The following is a 27819-nucleotide window of genomic DNA, read 5'->3' as shown; positions in this document are numbered from 1 at the left end:
ACATCATTCTCAAACCTGAACTGTAGCATTTCGTGTGTGTGTGTGTGTGTGTGTGTGTGTGTGTGTGTGTGTGATGTGTGTGTGTGTGGTGTGTGTGTGAGATGTGTGTGTGAGATGTGTGTGTGGTGTGTGTGTGTGTGGTGTGTATGTGATATGTGTGTGGTGTGTGTGTGAGATGTGTGTGGTGTGTGTGTGTGTGTGATGTGTATGCGGTGTGGTATGGTGTGGTGTGGTGTGTGTGTGTGTGTGTGTGTGAAGGTCATAGTGTGTGTGTGTGTGTATATGTGTGTGTATGAAGGTCATAGGCTGATATCAGAATGTCTTTCTCAATCAGTTCTCCACCTTCCTTTCTGAACCTGAGATTAGTGTTTTGGCTAGGCTGGGTAGCCAGTGAACTCTGGAGTCAGATGCACACAGACATGCCTGGCTTTTGCATGGGTGCTGGGAAATCTGAATTTAGGTCCTCATGTCTGCTTAGCAAGCACTTTACCCACCAGAACCCATCTCTCCAGCCCTACATTTCAAGTGTTCCTTTAATTATATACCCAACCAGAAAATACTTGGCAAAATATTTTGAGGGTTTAATGTATGACATGTTAAAAATCCTCTAACATGACTCTCAGGTTATCATTAAAAACTGTGACAGAGGTGGACATGGTGGCTCAGGTCCTTAGTCTGGGAGGCTAAGACAAGAGGATGGTAAGCTTGACGGCAACCTCAATTCCAGTGGGTTCAGAGGCAAGGAAGCCTGGCCTACAAAGTGAAACAAACAACCACCACCACCAACAAAACAGTGATGGAAGGTATGGGGACATATCCACTGGCTTCTGCCCAAAGATGGGCTTCTACTGGCTTAGTTAGCCATTGGCTGATGGTCAATGTAAAGTTCACCTTTGGTTTGATATGCTTCTTCTTGTCAATCAAGAATACATATGGCAATTGATAAGAAATAAAGACCAGAAGTAGGAGCATGCTATAGGTTGGGAGGAAATAATTTTTTCATATGAACTTTATATCATTTTATATAGAAAAAGTTAAGGGAAATTGGATTTCAAATCAAATTTTAACAATGCAGCACTGTAAGAAACACAAACAAATATCTGCACTGCATTTTAGTTTTCAACGTTTCAACTCTGACACAGGACCCATGCAACACTAACTGTACCATCCCTAAATGGTAGATTCATATAGAATAGGGAGGATTCATATCTCCGGTAGTATGCATTAATTACTCACTTGCGAAGCTGAATAGGAAAACTGCCAAAAATAATCAGCTGGCTGATGTTCAAGAAATGGGTTAAGTCCTGCCTTATAACCAGGGTTCAGGACTCCCATCCTCTATGTTTCCCAGTTCTTTAAAAGCTGCATTCATGTATCTAAAATAACGGTAACATTTCTTTGCGAAATTCAATTTCGTTAACTACACTGCGGGGGGAAACAAAGGATTCAGATGCCACGCCTAAATTTCAATTCTTTTAAGGGGTCTGGGGATGATGTCATCCTTAGGATTTCAGTTCGGGGATCACAAGCCACGGTCACCCTAGGTTGAGGCAGCGCGATGCAGGAGAGGGCAGAGTCCAGGCCCCTCGGGAGGCTGGCTCTCCGAGACCCTTTGAGTGTTCTGGACCGCGCACGAGGCCTGCAAGCCTGGGCCCGTAACGCACGCGCGCGCCTAATCCCCGTACCTTAGGGTCATAGAGAACCACGGAGCAGGACGTGCCGAAGGCCAGTTGTCCTCCAAGCCCGGAATTCCAACTCAAAGCTCCTCGAACCTGGTTCGGGCAGCAAAAGACATGAGACACCTGCAGCACAGGTACCACCATCATCTTGGCAGATCAGCGGCCGAGCCACTCCCGCCACTTCCGCCCCAGAGCGGAACTACTCTAGCTAGCCGCCGCTTCTTCCCGCAGACCCCAGCCGGTCCGTATTTCCGAGGAGCCGGGGCGGGGCTAAGACGGCCCAGCCCCACAGGCCACGCCTCCCGGCCACGCCCCCGTCCGCTGGCGTGGTTCTTACCCCGTAGCCTCTGCCTGCCTCGCGCATCTCTCCAGCCGCTGCTCCGCACGGCACGCGAGCCAGGCCCGACCGCTGGGCGCGGGTCGCTCTCGAAGGAGCTGGCGGTCAGGGGCGGTTCCATCCGGCTCGGCTGTCCACAGCGGCCCCGGCTGGGTCGCGGTCCTGGCGGTGGAGCGGGAGGGCGCGAGGGAAGGACCCTCGCCCGCCCCTCCATCGCGGCGAGCCCGTGGCGTCTGAGAACACGCGGAAAAGCGGATCGGTCTTTGCAGACCGGGCTCCGGAGCTGCACTGCGCGTGCGCCACGCTGGTAGCAGCGGGAGGCGGCGGTAATTACCGATTGTCCTGCTTGGAGGAGGCGCGGCAACCTGGGACCGAGGGGTGGACTGGCTCATGATTCCGCCGATGCCCCGCGCCCTGTAAAGGTTCCTCGGAGACCGGAGCCGGCCTCGTTCCCAGCCCCCTCGGACCGCCCTCGGGGAACCTGCGCGCGGGACCCGGCGGCGGGACTTCGGGAGAGGTGAGTTCTGCACGACTGCCCCGGGGCGGCAGGAAGGAGCCCCGCAGGCCCGGATCCGCAGAGAAGGGGTGCAGGGGCCAAGCAGGGCAACGGAGAAGGGATGTTGCGAGGGCCCCGCCTGGAGCCCCTGCTCGCCCTGGATAGCTTCCCCTCCCAACCTGGAGTCCCCATGTGGGCTTGGGAACCCAAAACTAGGGACTTTCTGTGATGATTTAACTTTTCACCCACATTCAAGGAAGCTACTAATGTGTTTCATTACAGGAGCCCTCACAAGCAAGCTTTGTGCGCTTTTCCGTTTTCTCCACTGCCCCTTTTTTCAAGGCCTCTTCTTGTGGCTTGCTTGTGTTTTCCACACACGCAGACTTGGCCTATAAGGAGGTCCGGGAACCCCTCAGCATCTTCCTCTGGCTCAAGGCCAGATCTGCCCCACCCATCTAGTGACTCGCCTCTCCCCTTGGAAATGATTCCTTCTTGAGTCTTTTGTGCCTATCACGTGAATTCTCAGAATGTGAGGTCCCGAAGATTGTTTGCAGGAATCTGGTCCTAGCTGGTTGTGTGTGCCTCCATTTACCTGGGTGCCTAGTATGATAATCAGCACTTGGGCAACAGGGGAGTTTAACAAGCACTTCCACTGTGTAAGCCGTCCTTGCAAATAGATATGACCGGCTTTTCAGATGAGGTCATGAACGTGAGAACCTGCCAGGGAACTGCCTGCAAAGTGGGAGTCTGTTGCTTCTGTATGGTTGAACATCCCTCAGTGTTTTTTGCTAGAGACATGGTTTAACGTCCATCCAAAAATCTAACTATACTATACTGCTTCTGCTTAAATGAATTCTGCTTTTCAAGCTGCATTTGAAAAGGAGTGAGGGACTCGGCATAGGCCTTGAGTTCCAGACATGTGATAAAACGTTCTCTAGCTAATGTGTAGCAAGTGAAGAACAATGTAGTGTGTTTTCGTGAAGCTTAATTGACTTTACTCAAAGAACTGTTATTATGCAGTCATTCAGAAGACTTGGGAAATCCCGCTGCACTGATGGGAAATCGGGTCTGATTCATTGCTGAGTGGAGGTGAGGAGCTCTCTTGTGTGTGCTCCCATCTGAAGATGGATAGAAAATAACTTGATTCACGCAACAACAAAAACTTGGTAAAATTATGTGGGGAATAAAGGACATGGATGTGTGTCCAAGGAAAATGAAACCATTTTTTTAAAAATTCCAAGTGTCAGTTGCAACTGTTGTTTCTTCTTTTTCTGACTGTTTTCTTTAACTGTTTATGAAATGGTGGTAATGATAGATGTGCTGAGGTTTGGTTTTGAGCTGTAGTTCTCAGCTCCGTGAGAAGCTGACGGTGTCTGTGAGCACATAGATCTTTTCCTCCAGCTGTTGCTTCTGCAGGACTGATTATTGTCTCTTTGTTCATGACTGTGCTGCATTTGCTTCAGGTGTTGTAGCATGCAGGGGGAGACCCCAGGCTCCTAGTTCTCTGTGTCTCCACAGTACCTCATACTACCCTGCTCAGAACAAACAGCGCTGTGTGAATGGTAACAGTGTAAATTAGGCATCAGTCTTCAGCATGAAGTTTCTTAAATTGTTTTAAAAGTGTGGTAAAGAATCCCCCCCCCTTATCTTTTCTAGGAAGGTGCAATGGCCAGAAATTTATTTGTAATCATGATCCTGACCTTTGCCCTTTGGGTCACCAATCCCCTTCATGAACTACAAGCAACAGCTGCCTTCTCTCAGACCACTGAGAAAATTAATTCAAATTGGGAATCTGGCATTAATATGGACTTGGCGGTTACCATGCAGCGACATCATCTGCAACAGCTTTTCTATCGATATGGAGAGAATGATTCCTTGTCAGTGGAAGGGTTCAGAAAATTGCTTCAGAACATAGGCATAGATAAGATTAAAAGAATCCACATACACCATGACCATGATCATCACTCTGACCATGATCATCACGCTGACCATGATCATCACCCTGACCATGATCATCACTCAGACCATGAACACCACTCTGACCATGAACATCACTCTGACCACGAGCGCCATTCCCACCGCAGTCATGCTGCTGGTAAAAACAATCGGAAAGCCTTCTGCCCAGATCATGACTCTGATAGTTCAGGTAAAAGTCCTAGAGCCAGCCAAGGGAAAGGCTCTCGCCCACCAGAGCACGGGAATGGTAGAAGGAACGTCAAGGAGAATGTGATCGCGAGTGAGGCGACCTCAGCTGTGTACAACACTGTCTCTGAAGGAACTCAGTTTCTAGAGACCATAGAGCCTCCGAAATCTGGGAAACGCCCCAAAGATGTAAACCCGTCTACCCCACCCAGCATCACAGAGAAGAGCCGAGTGGGTCGACTGAGCCGGCTAGCCAGTAGAAAAACCAACGAGTCTGTGAGTGAACCCAGAAAGAGCTTTATGTATTCCCGAAACACGAATGACAATATTCAGGAGGTAAGATAAATGCTGTGCAGTATTTAATGCACCTGTTTGTCCCCTCCAGGGATGGATGTGAAATAAAGTAAAACAGTTGTTACAAAAGGGACTTTTCTTCCTTCTCAGCAAGGCTTTGGCTCACAGTGTGCAGACTGGCATAAACATCCTTGAGGACTAGCTGTCCAGGAGAATAGTCCTGCCTGCTGAGTTTTTCTGATACAGTTTATTATAACTATAAAATGATGCCAAGGTTAATTGTGGAGAAAGGTTAAGGATAAATAATGTTAATATATAGACAATGGGGGAGCCGAAGGAGTGGGACTTAGAATCCGTGTTTTAGGGAAAAGCAAGGTTAAGGTGCTGAAAACGCAAGAGCACCCGTGTGTCTCTCCTTGGCAGAAAGATCCAACAGTGGCTTGTGGAGTAATTGAAGGTAGAGCAAGTTGGACCAAGAATGCCGGGGTAGTAAAATTCCCAGATCATGTGGCTTTTCTAAAATAAACTTTCCAGCGCTACTTAACTTATTTGGCTAATGAATATCAAGCAAAAAAAAAAAAAAGCATTAGTTGTTAGTCTTTAATGATGAACTGTAGGTACTTCATTCAGGTCAGGATATGACTATGAAGTTTGGAGTAATCATAGGAATGGCCACAGCCACGGCAACACTGAAGTTGTTCTGAGTAGTGTTGGTTAAGAATTGGGAGAGTCTGAAATATCTTTGTAGAAGATAAGAAACAGATACTATAACCAGATGAGCTTTTGGAGGGAGGGTGTTAAATTGCATAGAGCAGTTTCTCTTCAAACTAAGCTTGCCATCCAATTAAACTGTTGAACACACCTGCCTGCTGGGACAGGTTTGTTTTATTAACCAGCATTGCCCTCTGCAGGAGTCATCTGTATAATTTAAAAATCCCTCATTGCAGAGAATCGTGTTGCCAGGCACATAGACAAAGCTGAGCTGAGTTTTTGCAAGTAGCATCACAGCAGGAAGAGCAACATGTCTTGGGCTTGTTTGGGCCAAGTCGGAGGGCATTAGTCCCCAAACCTATTTCTCAATCTCTAATGAATCCCATTTCGAAATTAAAGCTCGTTTCCTTAATAGCTTTAAACAATGAGTTAACAGGCTTGTGAATCTCCACTTATCCCCAAGCTCTTCCACGGGAGGCTTTCTCCCTTGGTGACTTGTGATGTGGTCAGAGGAGAATGACATACCATCACTGTGACATAGTATCTTCTTCAGGCTACTAGAGGCAGATTCCAAAGTGCTGAAGGCAAAGCCGACTTTAACTCGCATTAATTTTGTCAACAAAGTAGCTTCAGTAGAGCTTAAGGGTGATGAGTCAGACTACATTTTGGAGTCTCCTAGTGGGAACTTCTTTCTGTGATTGTTACTGCCTTGTGTCCTTCAGTGTTTCAATGCAACAAAGCTGCTGACGTCCCATGGCATGAGCATCCAGGTCCTGCTGAATGCAACGGAGTTCAACTATCTCTGCCCAGCCATCATCAATCAAATTGATGCTCGGTCTTGTCTGATTCATACAGCAAGTGAGAAGAAGGCGGAAATCCCTCAGAAGACCTATTCTTTACAAATAGGTAAATCTGCCATTGTTACGTAAGAATGGTTTTTAGTAGATATACTTATGCTGTACTTGCCTTTATATTTGAGATTATTTTTCATTGAGGCTCTAGATACAACATACTAGTTGTTCTGTGCCCTGAATGTTCTGAATATAAATTTTGAAAGTGCATTTGCCTCCTTTAAAAAGGCATGGGGGTAGGGGTGGCTCAGTGGTTAAGAGCACTGACTGCTCTTGCAGAGGCCCTGGTTCAGTTCCTAGAGCCCAGCCGGTGGCTCACAGCCATCTGTGACTCCAGTTCCAGGGGATCCAATGCCCTCTTCAGACCTCTAAGGGCTCCTGCATGCATGTGATGTACAGACATACATTCAAGCATACACACATTCATAAAATAAATATGTTTTTAAGCAAATAAAGCCTTGTATGCTAGCAGCTGTAATCCTAGCATTGAGGAAGCTGAGGAAGGGGGATTGTGAGTTCAAAGCCACCATGGTCTATATAGAGAGTGTCTCAAAGTAAGGACGGGATAAGAGAACGGGGAGGAAGATACTATAATGAGGAAGAAATATGTGCTTTGATAACTGAGGAAGTTAATGAGTTCCTAGTTTGCCTCCCTCTCTAGTTTCATAGTTCAGCTGTTCTAGGAATGAAAGCCCCACTTGGATCCCAAGTAAGGTAGAGTTCATCCTTGTAACTTTTTCTCTTACTATAATCCCCATTTAAAGATTTTTCCACTAAAACCAAGCATGGTAGCATACACTTTGAATCCTAGCACTCTGGAAGCAGAAGCGGGTGGGTCTATATGGGTTCCAGGCTAGCCAGGGCCACATAGTGAGATCCTGTCTCGAAACAGTTTTTTTTTCCACTAGGTTTACCTTCCTAATCTTGAAGTCTTTTTATTTGTGTATGAGGTTCTCCATCTGGACCTGCAGCAGGATTACTGTGAGGTTACCTTGAATGCAGCAGGATTACTATAGGGTGCCCTGAATGCAGCAGGATTACTGTAGGGTGCCCTGAATGTAGCAGGATTGCTGAGGGTACCCTGAATGCGGCAGGATTGCTGAGGGTACCCTGAATGCGGCAGGATTGCTGAGGGTACCCTGAATGCAGCAGGATTACTGTAGGGTACCCTGAATGCAGCAGAATTACTGTGAGGGCGCCCTGAATGCAGCAGGATTACTGTGAGGGTACCCTGAATGCAGCAGGATTACTGTGAGGGTGCCCTGAATGCAGCAGGATTACTGTAGGGTGCCCTGAATGCAGCAGGATTACTGTAGGGTACCCTGAATGCAGCAGGATTGCTGAGGGTACCCTGAATGCAGCAGGATTACTGTAGGGTGCCCTGAATGCAGCAGGATTGCTGAGGGTGCCCTGAATGCAGCAGGATTACTGTGAGGGTGCCCTGAATGCAGCAGGGTTGCTGAGGGTGCCCTGAATGCAGCAGGATTGCTGTAGGGTGCCCTGAATGCAGCAGGTTTGCGGAGGGTGCCCTGAACGCAGCAGGGTTGTGGAGGGTGCCCTGAAGGCAGCGGCTTTGTGCTTACCTGCTGTTTAACGCCCCGCTCGGAAACCTCTCAGTTGGCAGATGACATGACTTCCCTCTGCTCCGTTTGGTTTGACAGCCTGGCTTGGAGGCTTCATAGCCATTTCCATCATCAGCTTCCTGTCCCTGCTGGGGGTCATCTTGGTGCCACTCATGAACCGGGTGTTTTTCAAGTTCCTGCTGAGCTTCCTCGTGGCGCTAGCCGTCGGGACTCTGAGTGGAGATGCTCTGCTACATCTTCTCCCACATGTAAGTTCCGCCATGCGTCCATCCCCCGCTGTGTTTTATCCTTACACACTGAAAGCACAAGCCTTGAGGTTGCACTCGGACTCTTGGGGTTGGTATTTCTCAGAGGCTAGAATGTTTGTTTGGAAAAGTTGATTTTTAAAGTACATTTGGTAACTTACACAAGGTTCAGTACATGACAGTGGGACGTTCGTTTCGTTGTTCTGTTTCTGTCTGTTAGAGACTCTACCGAATCCGACTAAGGTTTTTGAACTCACTAATTAAAGGGGAGAAATCCTGCTCCGATCTGAAGCACTGTGACAGCTGCCGCGGTGGGAGCCGCTGGCTTCCTTCCTGTTGTTGCCGCAGACTTGAAGTGTGTGCCTGTTCGCGTGGCCGCGAGGCTTAGAGGTTCCTTCAGGGCTAAATTTGTATGTTTAGAGATTCATGCTTCATGACCTCAGTGAATTTTTCTTTTTTTGTTTTTTGTTTGTTTGGTTGGTTGGTTGGTTGGCTGTTTTTTTCCCACACAGGGTTTCTCTGTGTGTAGCCCTGGCTGTCCTGGAACTTTATCTGTAGACCAAGCTGGCCTCAAACTCAGAGATCCTCCTGCCTCTGCCTCCTGAGTGCTGGGATTAAGGGCATGAGCCACCACTACCTGGCATGAATTTTTCAATATACGGGCCTTTTTATTAAGTATTTGGGATAATCACAAGCAGGAAATATTTGGAGGTCACTGTTTTCATTTTTCTTAGAGTTGAGGGTGTGGCTTGATGGTAAAGCACTTGCCTGAAACAAATAAAGCCCTGGCTTCAATACACAGCACTGAAAGAAGCAAGGTTGACGTACACGAGGTTTTCAGTCTGGTGGAAAGGGAGTCACTCCTTCCTGGAACACTGGCCATCTCATATTGGACTCAAAAGGAAAACTACTCTGAGGGGCTGTCTCTCTGACGACCAGCTGTCAGGTGTCTCAGCACACCGACTGCGGGAAGTGGTCTGTGCATAGAGGGGACCAATGGCCTTCGCTAGGATGCTGCACACCCGGTTGGTTTCCTGTCAGAACCAGCATCAGCTAGTACTGCTACACTCTGCCCAGGTCCTCAGACACCTGCAGGGCCCATCCCTATGCACTGACTAGTCTTCCTACAAGGCTGATCTGATGAGCCTGGTAGGAGCCTCTAAGTGGTACCTGTAAGTAGTAGACACTGTGTGATAGGAAGTCTGTGTTAAATTGTGGCCATGGTAACAGGTCAGACATTGAGAATTACTTCTAAGTTATGATGGTCACTGTGGGGTGTATCTGCCTTTACACCAAATAGACCCACTCTGTTAGGTGCCCAGCAAGTAGCATTCACAAAGCTCTAGGTAGCTAGCTGCCCATTAACCTCTTTTTTTTTTTTTAATGTCCCCTCAACTCTAAAGTATTCCATTAATTTCTTAATTCTGAATGACTTCGTATTTGGCAGTTTTTCTGACGTGAGATGATGACTTAAAAACTGTGTATTATTTCACTTTTAGTCTCATGCCAGTCACCACCACAGTCATAGCCATGAAGAACCAGCGATGGAAATGAAAAGAGGCCCACTGTTCAGTCACCTGTCAGCTCAGAACCTAGAAGAAAGCACCTATTTTGATTCCACGTGGAAGGGTCTGACAGCACTGGGAGGCCTTTATTTCATGTTTCTTGTGGAGCACGTGCTCACGTTGATCAAGCAATTTAAAGATAAGAAAAAAAAGGTAAGGCTCCAGTCACCGAGGACCGTATGTGCACCAGACACTTGCTTAGAGTGGCGCTCTGCTGTCCTTAGGATAGCCTGCCCAGAATCTGTAATCTTTGTGAGAGGCATTCAATACCTTTAGGGTGCTTTTTGCCCCAGAGGTATTCATGTAGAAGTCTGTGTCTCGATAACCCTGGAGGAGCAGCTGGCCTGCCCGCCCACTGCCCGCCCGCCTTCTGTGCACGTGTGTTAGACTAGAGACAGAGGTTAACATCAGTCTTCCTCAGTCACTCTCCGCCTTATTATTTGGGACAAGTCTCTGCCGATCCTGGGGCTTGCCAACTTGTCTAGGAAGCCCTGGGGATCCTCATGTCTCTATCTCCCCAGCACTAGGATCACAGGCACACATCATCACACGTAGTTTTCGGGTTCTGGATATCTACACTCAGGTCCTCGTGGTTGCACAACAATCAGTTGACCAACTGAGCGGTCTCCTAGCCCCAACCCAGAGTTTCCAATCTTCTTTATTCCTTGTATCTCTTGGGAATACAAAGAGAAAGCTAAAGGTCTGTGTATGTATGTGACTGAACCCAAAGCAGAGGCCTGGTATTAGAGACCACAGTGTTCCCTAAGACCACATATCATCAGTATGTATTGGTGCTGAGATTAAATAGTCACTGGTTTTAAGTTAATTGCACTGTAGCTGTGGTTCTGTTGTGTTTCAAAAGATCCATCACTTACAAATGTTTCCTTTGCAAATTGGACCATAAAACATTCTGAAGCCAAGTAGAGGCTCCTTGTTTCTGATCATACCTTCAGTCATAAGGTGGTCTGCCTCTAATCTGGTGTGATCAGACAGCTCAGGCAGAACTCTTCAAATGCGTTCACTAGTCTCAGCACTCCAGAGCCTGCCTCAGCTGCATATGAGGTGGAGACCAGATAGGCTACTGAAACCTGTCTCAAAAATTTTTTTTAGATTAAAAACAGGACAAGTGCTCATCAGTTGATTCAGGACGTTTTTTTTTTTCTTTTTAAGGGTGGATCGTGGTGAGTCCAATGTCTTTATTTATACCTATGCTATAGCTCATCTACAATTTCCAGCTTTGGTTTCTCTAAAATTGAACAAGAGGTTATATACTTGTAGAGCGATCCTGAACATAGATGTTAGATTTTTTTTTTTTTTTTTTTTTTTTTTTTGGTTTTTCGAGACAGGGTTTCTCTGTGTAGCTTTGCGCCTTTCCTGGAACTCACTTGGTAGCCCAGGCTGGCCTCGAACTCACAGAGATCCGCCTGCCTCTGCCTCCCGAGTGCTGGGATTAAAGGCGTGCGCCACCACCGCCCGGCCTAGATGTTAGATTTTTAAAATATTGCATTTTAAACCATGGACACCTTACATAAATTAGCCTTTTTTTTTTTTTTATGTCAGAACCTGCCTTTGAATCTTAAATGTATTCAGCTTCTGTGTTCGCAGAAGTAACTCTTCCCACTGTCATTTCGGAGTTTGAGCAACATGTAATTACGTTGTGCAATTATCCAACCAGCAGAGCTGGCATAGAAAAGTGAAAATGAAGCGTGGCTGGCCCTGAGTGAGCATCAGGCTCCCTGTGGGAAATGAACGCTGTGTGAACTGTGCTGCCGCCTCCGTCCTGTGAGTGTTTACCCTTAGGGATTTTACACTCCAAACTTTGCTGTGGTAAGCGGGCCAGGGGGACACACACCTGTAACCCCCATGCTCAGGAGCTGGCGGAAGGAGTAGCCAGAGTTTAATGCCAGCCTGAACTACATAAATGAATTTCATGACCATCTGGACCATATAGTGACACACGTGTTTCAAAAATAGAGTTTTTAGGTGGTGGTGGCAGCGGCACGTGCCTTTAATCCCGGCACTCGGGAGTCAGGCAGGCAGATCTCTGTGAGTTCAAAGCCAGCCTGGTCTACAGAGCTAGTTCAAGGACAGCCAGTGCTGTTACACAAAGAAACTCTGTCTCAAAAAACAAAAATGAACAACAACAAAGAAAATCATCTATTACAAATATGAACCTTCTGTTCAGTGGACCCAAGTTTTGAAGGAACAGTTTAATAAAAATAACTTCCTCGTGAGCTGGACATGGTGTCACATGCCTGTAACCCAGCACCTGGAAGGTGGAGGCGAGAGGATTAAGATCTCAGGGTCATCCTCATCTACATACCAAGTTTGAAGCCAGCCTGGGTTATATGAGACCTTGTCTCAAAAGACAACACAAAGGAAAGAATAGCTTCTTCATTCTTTTCTTTTTTGAAATCTTAAAAGATTTTATTATTTATTATTTTGTATGTGTGAATATTTTGCCTGCATGTATGTATGTGTACCATATGTGTTCTTGGTGCCTGTGGAAATCAGAAGAAGGCATCAGATTCCCTGGGACTGGAGTTACAGGTGGTTGTGAGCACCATGTGGGTATTGGGAGTTGAACTCAGGTTCTCTAAAAGGGTAACAAATGCTTTTAACCACCAAGCCAAGGCTCCCGCTCAGCCACTTCATTTTAATGTCCGAAGTCATGTCCGAAGGCTGTTTCCATTGCTACACTTAGACTGCTTGAAAGATATGTCCTATTTCTTTATATCCTTTGGAATTCTTAGCTTTAAAAGTATGATCATGGAGCTAGAGAGCACATTAAGAGTATATACTGTCTCAGGGAGGATCCAAGTTTGTTTTCAATAATCTATGTAAGGCAGCTTCCAGCTGCCTATAACTCCAGCTCCAGAGAATCTGACGCCCTCTTCTGGCCTCTGCAGGCACCTGCACTCACGTGCACATACCCATACACAGATACACACATACACATAATTAGAAATCGTAAAAGTAAAAATAATTTAAAATTTGTTCATTTTTCACTTAGGGGATACTTGGGATTTGGCTTGTGAGGTTTTAGTTAATTTTTACTGTTTTTTTTTTTATTATTTTGTTTCATTTATTTATTTATATATTTTGAGACAGGATTTCTCTGTGTAGCCCTTGGCTATCTATTTCCTCTGTAGACCAGGCTGTCCTTGAACTTACAGAGATCTGCCTGCTTCTGTCTCCCGAGTGCTGGGATTAAAGGTGTGCACCTCCACTCCTGGCTGTCTATTCTTTTTCAAGTACCCTAATTTATTTAATACCTTTATTTTAATTAGTTTCAATTTTTTAATTACATTTATGTGAGGAAGGGCATGTATGTGCATGCCGTGAAACGCGTGTAGACAGGAGGACAACCTGCCTTACACCATATGGGTCCCGTGGATAGAGCTCAAGCCTGACAGCAGGTGTCTTTATCCACTGCTAGCTCGTCAGCCCTAGTGTTCAATTTTTACCTCAATTTTATACCTAACTGCCCTTTATCCTGGCGCTCTATAACAAGATTCTAAAGGATGGACTACTACGTCAGATAGAGCGGTTTATTTCCCAGCTCTGACAGGTCACTAGTGAGCTGTGAACCGTGTGTTGTACCAGTATCTATCTCTAAGGGCAGCAGCAGTGTGATCTCGCTGCCGCTCAGGCTCACCACAGGGAAGCTGGGTTATCTCTATTTTAAGACATCTAGTAGAACGTAGTCATGAAGATCCAGGACGCCTGTGTCCTGTGCACGTCTCTCTGCCCACTTTGAGTCTGGCACGGAGTAGATGATGACGAATGCTTCTGAAGCAGCAGAAGGTCCTCCAGATAGGCTTCACCTGGTTTGCACACATTACCTGTTCTTCTCCCATCATAGAAAACGTTGGGTTTGTTTGGGGTTTGGTTTGGTTTGGTTTTTGGTTTTTGTTTTTGTTTTTGTTTTTGTTTTTTTCAAGACAGTGTTTCTCTATGTTGTTTGTTGCCTGTCCTGGATCTTGCTCTGTAGACCAGGCTGGCCTCGAACTCACAGAGCCCCTCCTGGCTCTGCCTCCTAAATGCTGGGATTAAAGGAGTGCGCCACCACTGCCCGGCGGGTTTATTTTTTAAAGATCATTCAGGTCTTGGTGTTACTTAATTTCTTTTTTCCATCATAAAGATAAACAAAATAAAAAGTTCTTCACCGAGCCGGGCGGTGGTGGCGCACGCCTTTAACCCCGGAACTCGGGAGGCAGAGCCAGGCGGATCTCTGTGAGTTCGAGGCCAGCCTGGGCTACCAAGTGAGTCCCAGGAGAGGCGCAAAGCTACACAGAGAAACCCTGTCTCGAAAAACCAAAAAAAAAAAAAAAAAAAAGTTCTTCACCGTATGACGAGTGTCGGAATCAAGAGGGTGTTTTCCCTAGGGAGTCCAGACTGTGCCCCCAGAGCATCTGTGTGGCAGGTGTGGTCAGTCACATGGCATCCGTGTCCGTGGGAAATCTGCATTCCAGTTAGACTTTCTGCTCACGCTCACTCTGTAGCCTTAGACCTTTACAGCAGTTTGACCTCACAAATCCTTCCGCTCTCACTGGGAGCCAGAGAATCACTGTGATAACCCTCCGGCTCTGGCTCTGTCCAGATCAAGCTTTATTCAATATGTCCACAGTCTTTCTATTTCCCCCAACCATTTTGCTGTCTGTCATTCCTGTCCAGGCCTAAGTTGTGTCCTCCTCTACCCAGCCTGCCCACACAGTTTCCCCCACCTGTTTACACAGCAGGCGGTGCTCTACACCTCTGCTCAGAGTCCCATTGCTCTGTAGACAGGGGCCACTCCCAGCATGCTCTGCGTAACCCGGCCTCCTGCAGTTGCTGCAGCTGGAACTCTCACCCACCCACCTCCTAGCGAGTCCTCCCAGGCTGTCATGAATTCCTTTTAGTTCCGGGAAAGATCTTGGCTGTTTGGGGCCCCTCCCTCACGCTTAAAAACTACCTTGACTACTGCCTCCCCATCCTGCACTCCAAAGTCCTGCTCACTCTTACATTTTGGTTAAACTGCTGCGTTTTTGAAGAGCCCATCCTGGAACTTCTTAAGGTCTTGTTGTTAGACACTCTGATGGCATCCATGGTTTTGTTTTATCAAATGTATCAGTGATTATAAGCAAAGAGTTGCATAGTCCTCTTCTGTCTTAAAGCTCCTGTCTTCTGGGGAACAGTGACTAGGAATCTCTTACTCATTTAAATGTAATACAAATAATAAATATTATTTGTGTAACGGTTTCTATAATTAAAAATACTATCTTCCACATAAATAGATAATGCACAGGCTTGATTCTTTAATGAGACCTCTGCAACATAAACATTGCACAGACTCTCACAGGGAGCCTAGCACAGGCGTGGTTACAAAGCTAGTAATAGCCAACTCCTGTGGCCCATACCCAATCCCAGCACTCAGAGAGGGTGTTTAGGCAGAGTGCCATACGTCCAAGCCCAGCCTTAGCTCAGACGGAAAACCTATCCCAAAAAAAAAGAAAAAGAAAAAAATTCTGATGGAATAGCTCAGGTAAGGCTTGCCTAGCATGCATGAGGACCTGGGATCAGTCCCCATGACCACACAAAATGTGTAAGAAAGGATGAAGGGTTTTTAAAGCCCACTGATAATTTCAAGGCTAAGTAGTAAATACTTAAAAGAAACACTAGGACTAGAGGATGGCCCAGTGGTTCAAAGCACTTGTTGCTCTTGCAGAAGACTGGATTTGGGTCTCAGAACCCACATCAGGCAGCTCCCAGCCACCTGTAGCTTCAGTCCCCTCACCTGGCTCCTCTTCGCACATGCACACAGATACGTAAATGAAAACTAAATCTTTTTTTAATGTTAATGATGTTTTACTAAGGAAAAGTACTTTAGTCTTCATAACAAAAACATGTGGAAAATGTAGATTTCGGTGTCAAAGAAGTGGCCCAGAGGTAGCCAGGCCTGAAGGAAATGACTGTAACCGGCTCTAAATGCTAACCAGGTAGAGTTCGTTGGTTTAACGTGTGGATGAATCACCCCAGGATTCTGCATCATCGGTCCTCAAGTGCTCCAGCTGACCGACCGCATGAGCCCATGCTGCAGTAGCTGGTGCAGGCCACACAGGAAGATGAACTGTGGGTTTTCTCTTGACTCAGCATCCTGTGCCTTTTTGACAGCTCTTATAGCCAGAAGTCCACACGAGGTGCTAAAAACACATCCAGGGCCCTGTCCTGAGATGGCTTGTGTTTCATTGAGGTGTGCCAGCCCTGTTGCCTTCCCGGTGTCTTTTGCTTGTCTGGCTTTTGATTGGTTGTGCTGCTTGGGGTTGTTCCGGGGTCCCACCTCTGTTCGGCAAGTGCCGTAGCACTGAGCTACGGCTCGAGCTGTACTGAAAGCTGCCCGCATAAGCAAATCAACGATTTCAAAATGTTGCTCGTCCTGGTTGTTTCAGAATCAAAAGAAACCTGAAAATGATGAGGATGTGGAGATTAAGAAGCAGCTGTCCAAATACGAATCCCAGCTTTCCACAAATGAGGAGAAGGTGGATGCAGGTGAACGTAAGTCTTCCAAGACTCAGACCGGGTGGCACTGGGACACAGGACAGCTGGGACCATTTGGAAGCAATGGGGCTGTGACCTTTTTGTTTGTTTCCTAAAGTAGCTCCTGATTTTTAAAAATGATCTCAAGAATGCTCAGATGAGGGTCTGCACTGCATGCTGGGAGCCACCTGAGAGGCAGGATTCAAATGTCTAAGAGACTGACTCTCACAGGCAATTTTCTGCATCCTTGGGATCCACAGGGTGGCTGGTGCAGGAAATGAGCATGGTGTGCTGTAGAGAGCACTGTAAACTTCCTGTGGAAGTGAGGAGGGGAGGGGAAGGGAGGGGAAGGCACATGCAGCAGAGACCCCAGGTGTGGCACAGGGCGGGAGTGCTCTTCTGGGCTCTAAGCAGGATAATTTCCTGAGGACAACTCAGTTGATGTGAGACTTACAGAAATCCTGTTTGTTTGCTGTGAGATACAGAACTGAGTTCGTTTGAGCAGGTGTGGGCTGTGTCCAAATGTGGGTCAGGGGGTCGAAGGCCTTCCTTCATGCCTCTCATGAGTCATGGAACTGCCACAGAGTAATCACTGCTGGGGGTTCGTGTGTGAATGTCTGCTTATGAATGCTTTCCCTGGGGAAATAGAAACAAAGCCTGTGCTCTCCACCCACCCAAGATGCTGCCAATGACAAACCCAGGTATGGTTTCACCAGAGCCTAACTTGGGCAATCATGAGCTTATTTGGCTTTATGAGCTTAAAGGAACATGGGTGGCCCCAAAACAGCCATAGCACCCAACAAATCTCACCCAGTATGGATGGCAGTTTCCCATAGCTGCTTAGATGGAGTCTCCCTCAAGTTAGCTTTTCACCCTCCATATACTCTGCCCCTTCCAGAGATCGTAAGGCTATATGCAATTAGGGCAGAGTAACATACAGCTGGCTGGAATCTCGGGCAAGAGGCCACCACCACCCTCCAATGCCTCCCACTGTGAGGGGCCATCAGTTGTTAACCGCTCAGTCTTGGGGGGCGTGGTTTCAAGCCTCAGTGTTCCCCCAGCTGTGCATCCAGGAACATGGTGTGAACACAGTGACTCATTGCTGGCCCCCTCTCGCTTCCTTCTGAAGGGAGAACTGAACTGAAATGAGGTCATCTGAGACCATGGTGAGTGCTTCTGAGCATCACGTTGTGTTCCAGTGAATTCCTAATGGGGCATGAGCCTTTTAGAAGGGAAGTACAGACCCACAAATGAACTTCCTCTTAGCTGATGAAAGAGACTTGTGTGTCTTTGCTTTCCACTCATTTAGAGTCAAGTTTTAAGTGTAGTTTTAGGGATTTTCACAAACGCATACTTGTATTACAGAGTCAACTAACTTCTAGAAGGCAGATGTTTTCTAATGTTTCCCTGTATCCTCATAAGGCCTGCCAGAACATCTGGAACAACTGGGCCTATATTCCCAGCATTGAGGAGCTTGAAACAGGAGGAATAGGAGCGTGAGGCCAGCCTGGGCTACATATCAGAACTCTAAAACAACCAACCCAGAATCCTTAAGGCAGGATAGCTCAACAGATAGCTCCTGACTAAGAGGAGAGAAGAGACTGTTGCTGGGGGTAAGCTTCCGGGTTCACTGCATTCTCCAGCACGCTGGTTCTTCTCCCCGTAACTGGTCCTTCTGCAGTGTTCTGGGTGGACTTCAGTGACATTTGTAACGGTAGGACAGAAAGGAGGTCAGGGCTGCTCCCCCAAACTGATACAGTTTATAGGACAAAGAGCAGCCTTACTGTTACAATTCCCTTTTCTTTGTCCAAGCAGATAATCAGTGTGGACTGTGGGCAAGAGCCCCCAAGCCCAGCCAGTCAATGTTTCTTGGTGATAATGATGATAAAGTGATTAAGGTTGTTTCCTTGTTGTTTTCCTTGAATTTTGTCACCTAATAAAAAGGAAGTCATGGGATTGGGGATTTAGCTCAGTGGTAGAACGCTTGCCTAACAAGTGCAAGGCCCTGGGTTCTGTCCTCAACTCAGGAAAAAGAAAAAAAAAAAAAAAAAAAAGGAAGTCATGATAGGTCTATACTTTCTTCTGTTTGTTGTTGTTTTTGGTTTTTTTAAGACAAGGTTTCTCTGTATAACAGTCCTGGCTGTCCTGGAACACTGTAGACCAGGCTGGCCTTGAACTCACAGAAATCGGCCTACCCACCAAGTGCTGGGATTAAAGGTGTGCATCACCACTGCCCAGCAGCATATGATTTTTTTTTTTAATGAGAAGAAAAACTCATCTTTTCGCATACAAGGAAGTAGAATATGTTAAGGGATAGTCAGAAGGACAGTTATGGAAGACTAATATTTGAAGCCTTTATTCAGGGGCTCTATTCAGGATGTAGCTCTATTGGTGGTTCTTGCCTAGCATGCATGAAGCCCTGGGTTCCAGTCACAGCACCACATAAAACCAGGCTTTGAGCATGTGGCAATGCATGCCTTGAATCCCAGCACTCAGGAGGTGGATCTCTGTGATTGAAGGCCAGCCTGGTCAACAAAGTAAGTTCCAGGACAGCCAGGACTACCCACAGAGAAACCCTGTCTCAAAAAACAAACAAACAAACAGGTTTTATGCAAGCCTATAATCCCAGCACTTGAGAGGTGATGACAGGCATCAGGAGTTCAAGGTCATCCTCAGCTACATAACAATTCAAGGGCTATATGGTAGCCTTGTCTCAAAAAACAAAGTCAAAAAATAGGCTCTGAGCCTGGCTGTTGGTGGAACTGGACCCCTCTCTTCCCAAGCCTGGGCCATTCCCGCTATGAATCTTCTGCTCTAGACAGCTGGGAAGGGGGTCTTCCTTCCGCCAGGAGCTGTGCCTGCCCCGTGGCTTTGCTGGGACTGAAGATTTTAGTGTTCCCAGCTTTAAAATCATGGGAGCTGCAAGAGGGAGTTTAAAAATTTGTTCATGGTAGGGAGTGGGGGGCCTAGAGCTATGGCTCAGTGGTTAAGAGCACCAGCTGTTCTTCCAGAGGACGTGGGTTTAACCTCCAGCACCCACGTGGCAGCTCACAACTGTCTGTAACTCCAATTCCAGGGAACCCAAAACCCATGGCAAAACACTAATGTACGTTATAAAAAAAAAAAAAAAAAAAAACTGGAATGGAAAAATGTGTTGACCCAGAGGACTGTCGTGTTCACCGTACACATCCCTTTCTCTCGACCCAGAGGACTGTCAAAGTCACTGTCACAGCCCAGAGGAAACCACCTAGGCACTGCAGATAATTTTAGAAGCTGGAACTTAGGTGTCCAGATGAGAACCCCTCATCTCTCACTTTGAGTTTCTGACAAGTCCTGACTCACCGACACAAAGGAAGAGCAGAACAGAGATACCTCATATGGACTGACTTCCAGATGGGCTGTGAGAAATTTGATAGAGATGTTTTTATTTTTAAAATCAACATGAATTTACAATTTTGAAAATTTTCCTGTAATTTAAAATAAGTCATTAAGCCAGGAAGTGATAGCTCACGCCTTTAATCCCAGCACTCTGGAGGCAGAGGCAGGTGGATCTCTGTGAGTTTGAGGCAAGCCTGGTCTGCAAAGCAAATTCTAGGACAGCTAGATCTGTTTCACAGAGAAACCTGGTCTGGGGGGGGGGGGGGGTTGTCATTAAACTACCTGGGGAAAAAAAGGAGAGAAACTAAGAGGAAATAGGGCCAGTGAGGTGGATGGCTTAGCTGACGAGGGTGCTGTATGTCAATCTGTGGCCCACTCGATGTAAGGCAAGATGACTCCAGATAGTTGTCTTTTGACCTCTACATGCATGCCATGGCCATGAGCCAACCCCCGTGCATGCTAAAATAAATGTAATTAAAAATTATACTTAAAGATAATTCCTTTTATTTTATGAGATAGGATCTCACCCTCACTGTGTTGCCTGAGCTTATCCTGAAGCTCTGAGCTCTAGGGACCCTCCCTCGGCCTCTTACGTGCTAGGACTCTGCACTTGAAACTCCGTCTTAAAACGCGACAGAGTTCCCTTTGAAGAACTCCTTAGAGCCCATTGGTATTCCTCATCACCGGTGCTGTGCTGCCTTACCCTGCAGGGCTGAGAGCCCCTGACCCCGAGATGATCAGTCATCAGCGGAACATCCACAAAGCCTTTCGTTTGGTCTCAGTGTTCTTTGTGTTTATCTCTAGGACCTGAAAGCTATCTGCAGGCAGACTCCCAAGAGCCCTCCCCTTTTGACTCCCAGCAGCCAACAATGTTGGAAGAGGAAGAGGTTATGATAGCCCATGCACACCCGCAGGAAGTCTACAACGAATACGTGCCCAGGGGCTGCAAGAACAAGTGCCATTCACACTTCCATGACACACTGGGCCAGTCAGATGACCTCATTCACCACCATCACGACTACCATCATATTTTGCACCACCACCACCACCAGAACCACCACCCCCACAGCCACAGCCAGCGCTACTCTCGAGAGGAGCTGAAGGATGCTGGCATTGCCACATTGGCCTGGATGGTGATCATGGGCGATGGGCTGCACAATTTCAGTGACGGCCTTGCGATTGGTATGCTGCTGCCTAGCTGGTCCTTGCTGGTTAGCCTGGAAATAGCACATTAATTTGTTCATTCAAGTTTAACCAAAAAAAATAATAATAATAATAGATTAGTTAGGTGAGGATGTTGACTTCCAAAATTATCGAAATATTTGTCTACTTTGTGACAATGAAGTACTTAGTGAATGTGGGTTACAAATAAATCTGGGACCTGTGCCTCACCTATTGCCTAAATTGTACTTACCGATAGTTGTTCTTAGGCTGGGGTCTAGCTCAGTGGCAGGGCAGTTATATAGTGTGCCTGAACCCTGGATTCCAGCCCTTGCATCACAAACACAAAGAGTTGTTCTTATCCATGAGATCTTCAGATCATGGTTGAAACATGAACGAAGGGTACATTAGGCGTCCCGTGTATATCTATGTCCCCTCTGAGGTCGGATCTTTTCTGTGATGAAGGAATTTACATGGACCTGGTAACCCCGGTTACTCATCTCTAGCCAAAAGAAAAGACAAAGTTAAGTCCTTGTGCCATAATTGAGAGTTCCAGGCACAAAACGTGAAAACACTAGGAACTGGGCAGCAGAAGCTGTTAGAAGAGGGAGTACTGCATTTGAGTCAGGCCCGGGCTCTCCTTCCCACTGTCTGCTTGGGCTGACCCAGCAGGAATGTCGCTGTGCACAGCTCGTAGGTCAGCAGAGGGAATTAGCTTTTTAAATGGGAGGGGCTGTCTTGAGTCTCCTTGTGGAGTGGTTAAAGGATGCGTGTGCACACGTCTGATGACATGAATTCCTCTGAGGCCAGTGAGATGCTTCTGTGCTTCTGACTGCGGAGGGCGCTCCTCTGACCTAGTTAATAGTCTCAGACGGTGTTTGATATGATAGCAGTCCCTTCTCCGGTTTGTAGATAGCCGCCCGTTGCTAGGCGGGTGACCCTTCCCTTCCCCGTCACGTACGCCTGTGCTTCCCAATGAGCTGTGCTCTGAGACCTTAGAAAGCAGACAGAGGCCATTGAGATGACACAGGAGGTTCAAGCACTAGCCACCAAACCTGCTACCTGAGTTCCATCCCTCGACTCCAGTGAGGAAAGGAGAATCCCAGCTCCCACAAGTGGTCCTCAGACCTCACAAGTGCCGCAGTCGCACACAAGTAAAATCGATACATATTTATATATTGATAAGGGTCTTTCTGTGTAGCTCTGGATGACTTGGAGGTCCCTAAGTAGACCAGACTGACCTCGAACTCACAGACATCCTCCTGCCTCTTCCTCTGAGTACTATAATTAAAGATATGTGTCACCATGCCCAGCTTGTAACTTTTTTTTTTTTAGGAAGAATATAGAGGTTGAGCTGGGAAGATGGCGTTTATGCACAGTCAAAATTGAACTGTCATTGTTCATTATTTTTGTGTACTGAAAGATTTCAGAAACTTCAGCCCAGCCTTTCTTGACTCTATTTACAGGTGCTGCCTTCACTGAGGGCCTGTCCAGTGGGCTAAGCACCTCTGTTGCTGTGTTCTGTCATGAACTGCCTCATGAACTGGGTAAGAGAAGCGCGTGGGCTGCCTTGGCTGTGAGAGTGAACTGTGCTGCTGGTCTGAGTGGTCGGCTAAGGAGTGCTCTGGCAGGCTTCTTCATAACCTGAGGCCCTCCCGTTGCCTGCTCGTCCAGCTGCCCTTCTTTCTCACTGGGCACAGATTTGTTTCCAGCCAGAATTCCTACCCTACAAGTGCCTGTGTGGGTTTGTCCGGCAGTAGCTGGGCCTCCTCTGTGGTCGTCTTTCTTGACCAAGTCTCTCTGCGCTGGCACACTGGGGACATGAGTGGCTCTGGTCCTACAGTAGAGTATGCATGACTGTCAGCCCAGCACCTGGGAGGTAAAGGCAGGAGGATCAGGAGTTCAAGGTCATCCTCAGCCACATAGTTTGAGGCCAGCCTGGGCTACATGATACCCTGTCTCCCACCACCACCCCCCAAAAGAGAACTACAGCATATACAGTAACACTTCTTAAATGAAGCCAGGAAGTTAGGAAAGAGGGTCTTTGTATGGTAGGTAGCTCCGTGGTAGTCCAAGAGCACTTGCCTAGAATGCATGACACCCTAGATTTAGTCCCGAATACCACCTAAAAAAATAGGCTCTGGGTGTATGATTCAGTGGGCAAGAGCACTTGCCATGCGAGCGTGAGGACCTGAGTTCAGCCCCCGGGTGTGTTCCTGTAGTCCAGTGTTACGGAGACAGGAGGCTGGGGCAGGGGGGTTGCTGACTGCCAGCCTAGCTCCAGGTTCAGTAAGAGACTGCCTCGAAGGAGTAAATAAAGTGGGAAATGATCGAGGCAGGAAAGCTGACCCTCTCATCTGACCTGGAGAGTGTACATGTACGTACACACACACACACACACACACACGAGGAGATAATGTCTTAGAGCTGAAGGAAAGGCGTCAATGAATTGCACTTAGAGTTGTACTACAGTTTGAGACCTCTCCCTCCGTTGTTTGGATTCCAGCTCAAGTCCCAATGTCTCCTCTCATGGGCACATGTTCATTCGCAAACACTCTGACCCTGTTTTCACTTGCTTCCGTGGCATATCCAGCCATTCAGAAGGCCTCCCGTCTACCTGGCACATGCTTGAGTAAGGCTGTGTCTCCTTTTTGTTCCCCATTCTCATCCTTCCTGCCCTGTGAGGTTTCTTAACCATCTCCATCTCCGTGATTCAGGAGCTCTTGGGTGTTGCCTTTATCAGTTGCTGATGGTGTGAGTTCTACACCACCCTCCTCTCTATCGACAGTTGTGTTGTTGTCTGTTCTGGTGTTTTTGAGATTGGATTCTCATGTAGCCCAGGCTAGCCTTAAGCTCACTTTGTAGCTCAGGATTACTGAACTGCTGCTCCTGCCTGCTCCTCCAGTGTCAGCCCCCTTAAAGACAGGACAGGAATACAGCAGTAAAGCCGGGTGTCGGTAGTGGTGGTGCGCACGCCCCTTTAATCCCAGCACTGGGGGGGGGGGGGGGTGTGTCTCTGTGAGTTTGAGGCCAGCCTGGTCTACAGAGCAAGTTCCAGGACAGGCTCCAAAGCTACACAGAGAAACCTTGTCTCCAAAAAAAAAAAAAAAACAGATTTGTGTGCGCATCATCACTGACACGGAAGAAGCCTTCAAAAAAGTTGGATAAAATATTTGTTTAGTTTATAAAACTTTTGCGTGACTACGGTCACTAACACTGCTCTAGCCCTGGATATTTCTTTCTTTTTATTCCCCTGGGGGGGAAAAATCACTTTTTTTTTTTTTTAAATCTGAGAAATCTCTTAGACGTGTGTGAAAATGATCTTCAGTGACTTTGCCTTGGGTTTTGCTTTCTGTTGCAGGCGACTTTGCTGTTCTGCTAAAGGCCGGCATGACCGTCAAGCAAGCCGTGCTCTATAATGCCCTGTCGGCCATGCTGGCCTACCTTGGAATGGCAACAGGGATATTCATCGGGCATTACGCAGAAAATGTGTCGATGTGGATATTCGCACTCACTGCCGGCTTGTTCATGTATGTCGCCCTGGTCGACATGGTAAGTCTGATAAAACAGGAAGTATTCGGTAAGAATTATTGCAGGATCTGGAGAGAGAGCTCAGCTGCTAAGAGCACATACTGTTCTTCCAGAGGACTGGGGTTTGGTTCCCAGCACCCACAACCTACAAGTCAGCCCCATGTAGCTCCAGTTCCGGGGGATCTGACCCCTTCTTCTGACCTCTGCAGGCAGTGTACAAGTACAAACCCACATATACGCGGATAAAAATAAATCTTTTTTAAAAAATTCATTGCAGAAATGGTGTTAGATTCTAGTGATGAAAAGGGATTCTGGACCCCAAAGGATACCAGTTAAGAGTGTAAATACAGGCTGGAGGGATGGCTCAGAGGTTAAGAGCACTGACTGCCCTTCCAGAGGTCCTGAGTTCAATTCCCAGCAACCACATGATGGCTCACAACCATCTGTAATGAGATCTGGTGCCCTCTTCTGGCCTATAGGCAGAACACTACATACATAATAAATAAATCTTTTAAAAAGTGTAAATGCCCTTTGAGTTCATTGTTGATCACTTACACACCTTTCTCCTACTCAAGGTTTTCCAGGAAACGTGAAAACTCATCCCTTGTCTTAACCTTTGTAGAGTAGAATTAGGCCCCAAATTGTCTGTAAACTCGAAGTAAACCCAGCCCAAGCCGATGTCGTCAACAGGCTGCACTTAAAATTCCTTTGTCACCAAGTCCACCTAGAAGAAATCTTCCTGATGAACTTGTGTTTTATGTAGTGTGTGAGTTCCCCTCTCTGCGTTAGAAGTGAACCTTAAACTGTTCAGTGGTGGTGCACGCCTTTAATCCAGCATTTAGGAGGCAGAGGCAGGTGGATTCCTAAGTTCGAGGCCAGCCTGGTCTATGGAATGAGTTCCAGGACAGCCAAGGCTACACAGAGAAACCCTGTCTTGGGGAAAAACAAACAATTCTAGAAATGACCTTAGTACCTGAAGCAGGGAAGTCAACATCACCTTTCATTTAACAGTGGGGTGAATGTTTTCCTGCTCAGAATACCACAATAGTCCTTGTCCTAGTCGGCTGCTAGGACATGCTCAGGTCTGTGCCCAAGAGAGTCAGGTGCATGTAATAGTCAAGTTCCAGGGAAACTGACCCATACTGTATCCAGCCCAGTCGACACTGCCCTACAGAATCTTCTAGAATTCATCTGTACTTCCGGGAGCTGAGCTTTGCTTTTACCTCTTTCAGGTGCCTGAAATGTTGCACAATGATGCTAGTGACCACGGATGCAGCCGTTGGGGGTACTTCTTCCTGCAGAATGCTGGGATACTCCTGGGTTTCGGAATTATGTTACTCATTTCCATATTTGAACATAAAATTGTGTTTCGTATAAATTTCTAATTAGGTTCTAAACCCTAGAGTAGCTTGAAGAAGCATTGCTGTTTGTAGTTGGAGTAGATGATAGAAATATGTTCATATGCTGTGATACACAGCATTTAAAACTAGTGGATTTTGTGATTTTTGTATCAAATTTTGCCATTTGTTATGCTTATAAAGTCAGTTACATTGGGTAACATAAAGGTACGTTTTAATATTTAAGTTATTCTGTTTAGAAATGTAAATTCTATGTGTGATCCACCAGTATTACCAGTTTACTGTATGTTTTGGCATGACATGTTCTGTATATTTTAGAGGAAGTGTCTTTAATACTCTTTCGTACACCTTTAACATTAGTTCCCTGCTGGAGTTAGGCCCCTGCAGACCTGCTAGTGGTGAGGACGGGTGGGCACAGAGCCACAGATGCCAGCAGTTTGGACTGAGTGCAGCCAAGAAATAGGAGGAAAGGAGAACTGAAGGTCTGAGGAGGTGTCCATTGCTTAGAAAAATCACAAAATTGGTTTTAATGTAGAGAGGAAGATTTCTAGATGTGTTAGGGACATATTTAGTGTAGAGTGCATTCGTGAACATCTGTCAGATTGTTAATGTTCCTGTAAAAACAGTGAGCACTTTTGATACACTTAATTTGGTTGTGTATTTGTTCATGTAATACAGAAGTCTAAATATATTTAGTTAATCCAAGCCGTGTGTCAGTTGACAGAAACTAGGATTTTAAATCTGTGTATGGAAATAGGCCAGATGAGTAACTAATGTACGTCACCAGAAGACTTGGTTTTCATCAAGGGATGTTACACTCAAAGTCACGTGATCAGGTGTTCTGGTTGTCTAGGTTCCCAAGTGGCAAGTATTAAGACCTTGATCCACATGAGGACGTTAAGACCCATTCTGAATATATTTTGACTTCTTGGATTCAGAAAGCACTTGCTCTCTTTCAGTGTTTTAAAATGTCATTGTGAGCAACCGTCCTTTTATGTATGGCACTGTAGATATGTTGGGGCTGTCTTAGCACTGTCTAGATGTTTCTTAAGAAAATAAAGCGTCAACTCAATGTCAGGCGTCATGTTCTCTTTCACCTTACCGTCTTACCCACTGTCAAGCATGCGGCTGAGGAGTGCTGAGTCTGTTCATACTGTCTTCAGAACTTGTTCATCTTGCAAAGTCAAAACTAAACCCATTAAAAACTTCCATCCTGGCACCGGCCAGTAATCTCAGCACTTGGGAGGCTGAGATCTCTGGGAATCCAAGGCTAGCCAGGACTACATAGTAAGACCCTGCCTCAAAACAAAACTTCTCCCCTTCTCCTACCCACCCCTTCTACTTCATTTCCTTCAAAAGTTGAGATGTCTGAGGACTAGAGAGATGGATCTGTGGGTGGGAGCCCTTACTGCACAGCAGGAGGAACTGAGTTCACAGGCCCAGCACCCATATAAAAAACTAGGCATGGCAGTGTAATCTCGTGTACCCCCAACAGTGGACGGGCCAGAGACAGCAAGATTACTGGGGTTTGCTGGCCACTAGTCGAGCCAAAACACAAGTTCTGTAAGAGAGACTTGTTTCAAGGGAATAATACAGCTTGTTGTAGAACAGGAGACCTGACGCTCTGGCCTCCACAAGCACATAGGTGTGCATACTCATACACGTGCAGACACACCAAAAGTTAAAATGTCTAGCAGTTGTGAGTTGAACAGGAAATGCATGCACTCATGTTTGAACACGTGGTCCCCAGCTGGTGGTGCTTTGGGGGAAGGTTGTGAACCTGTAGGAAGTAAAGCCCCCCTGGAGGAAGTGGGATGCTCAAGGCGACCCTTGAGGCTTTGTATTCCGGCCCCACTTCCTGTTTGCTCACAGCTTCCTGAGTGCAGATGCAGCGTGACCCCCTAGCCTCCAGCACCTGTCACCACACCTCTGCCCCACTCTGGAGCTAAGCCAAAGTAAGCCCTTCCTCCAC

General features: G+C 46.8%; 2 protein-coding genes across 3 annotated transcripts in view; one reads left to right on the top strand and one right to left on the bottom strand.

Moving 5' to 3' along the window:
- Elp2 (elongator acetyltransferase complex subunit 2) overlaps positions 1–1921 on the bottom strand; it is a 37245-nt gene extending 35324 nt beyond the window's left edge. Inside the window, exon 1 of one of the 2 annotated variants that reach the window (XM_042264224.2) lies at positions 1686–1921. In XM_042264224.2, coding sequence (XP_042120158.1) covers positions 1686–1826 — 141 coding nt within the window. In that variant the 5' untranslated portion in view covers positions 1827–1921. The remainder of the gene's footprint in view (positions 1–1685) is intronic. The other variant, XM_076554836.1, reaches the window with a different exon arrangement.
- Slc39a6 (solute carrier family 39 member 6) lies at positions 1865–26919 on the top strand. The gene is made up of 10 exons (XM_006980130.3): positions 1865–2533; positions 4169–4990; positions 6382–6565; positions 8172–8341; positions 9838–10056; positions 16332–16437; positions 20602–20979; positions 22425–22505; positions 24320–24510; positions 25722–26919. The coding sequence occupies exons 2-10, from the start codon at positions 4178–4180 to the stop codon at positions 25872–25874; spliced, it is 2295 nt and encodes a 764-aa protein (XP_006980192.2). The 5' UTR covers positions 1865–2533; positions 4169–4177; the 3' UTR covers positions 25875–26919.
- Positions 26920–27819: the final 900 nt, after the last annotated feature.

This window comes from Peromyscus maniculatus, chromosome 19 (assembly GCF_049852395.1).
Source record: "Peromyscus maniculatus bairdii isolate BWxNUB_F1_BW_parent chromosome 19, HU_Pman_BW_mat_3.1, whole genome shotgun sequence".
Taxonomy (NCBI): Eukaryota; Metazoa; Chordata; class Mammalia; order Rodentia; family Cricetidae; genus Peromyscus; species Peromyscus maniculatus.
Note: the sequence above shows the minus strand (reverse complement) of the source record. Positions and strands in the feature narration are given on the sequence as shown.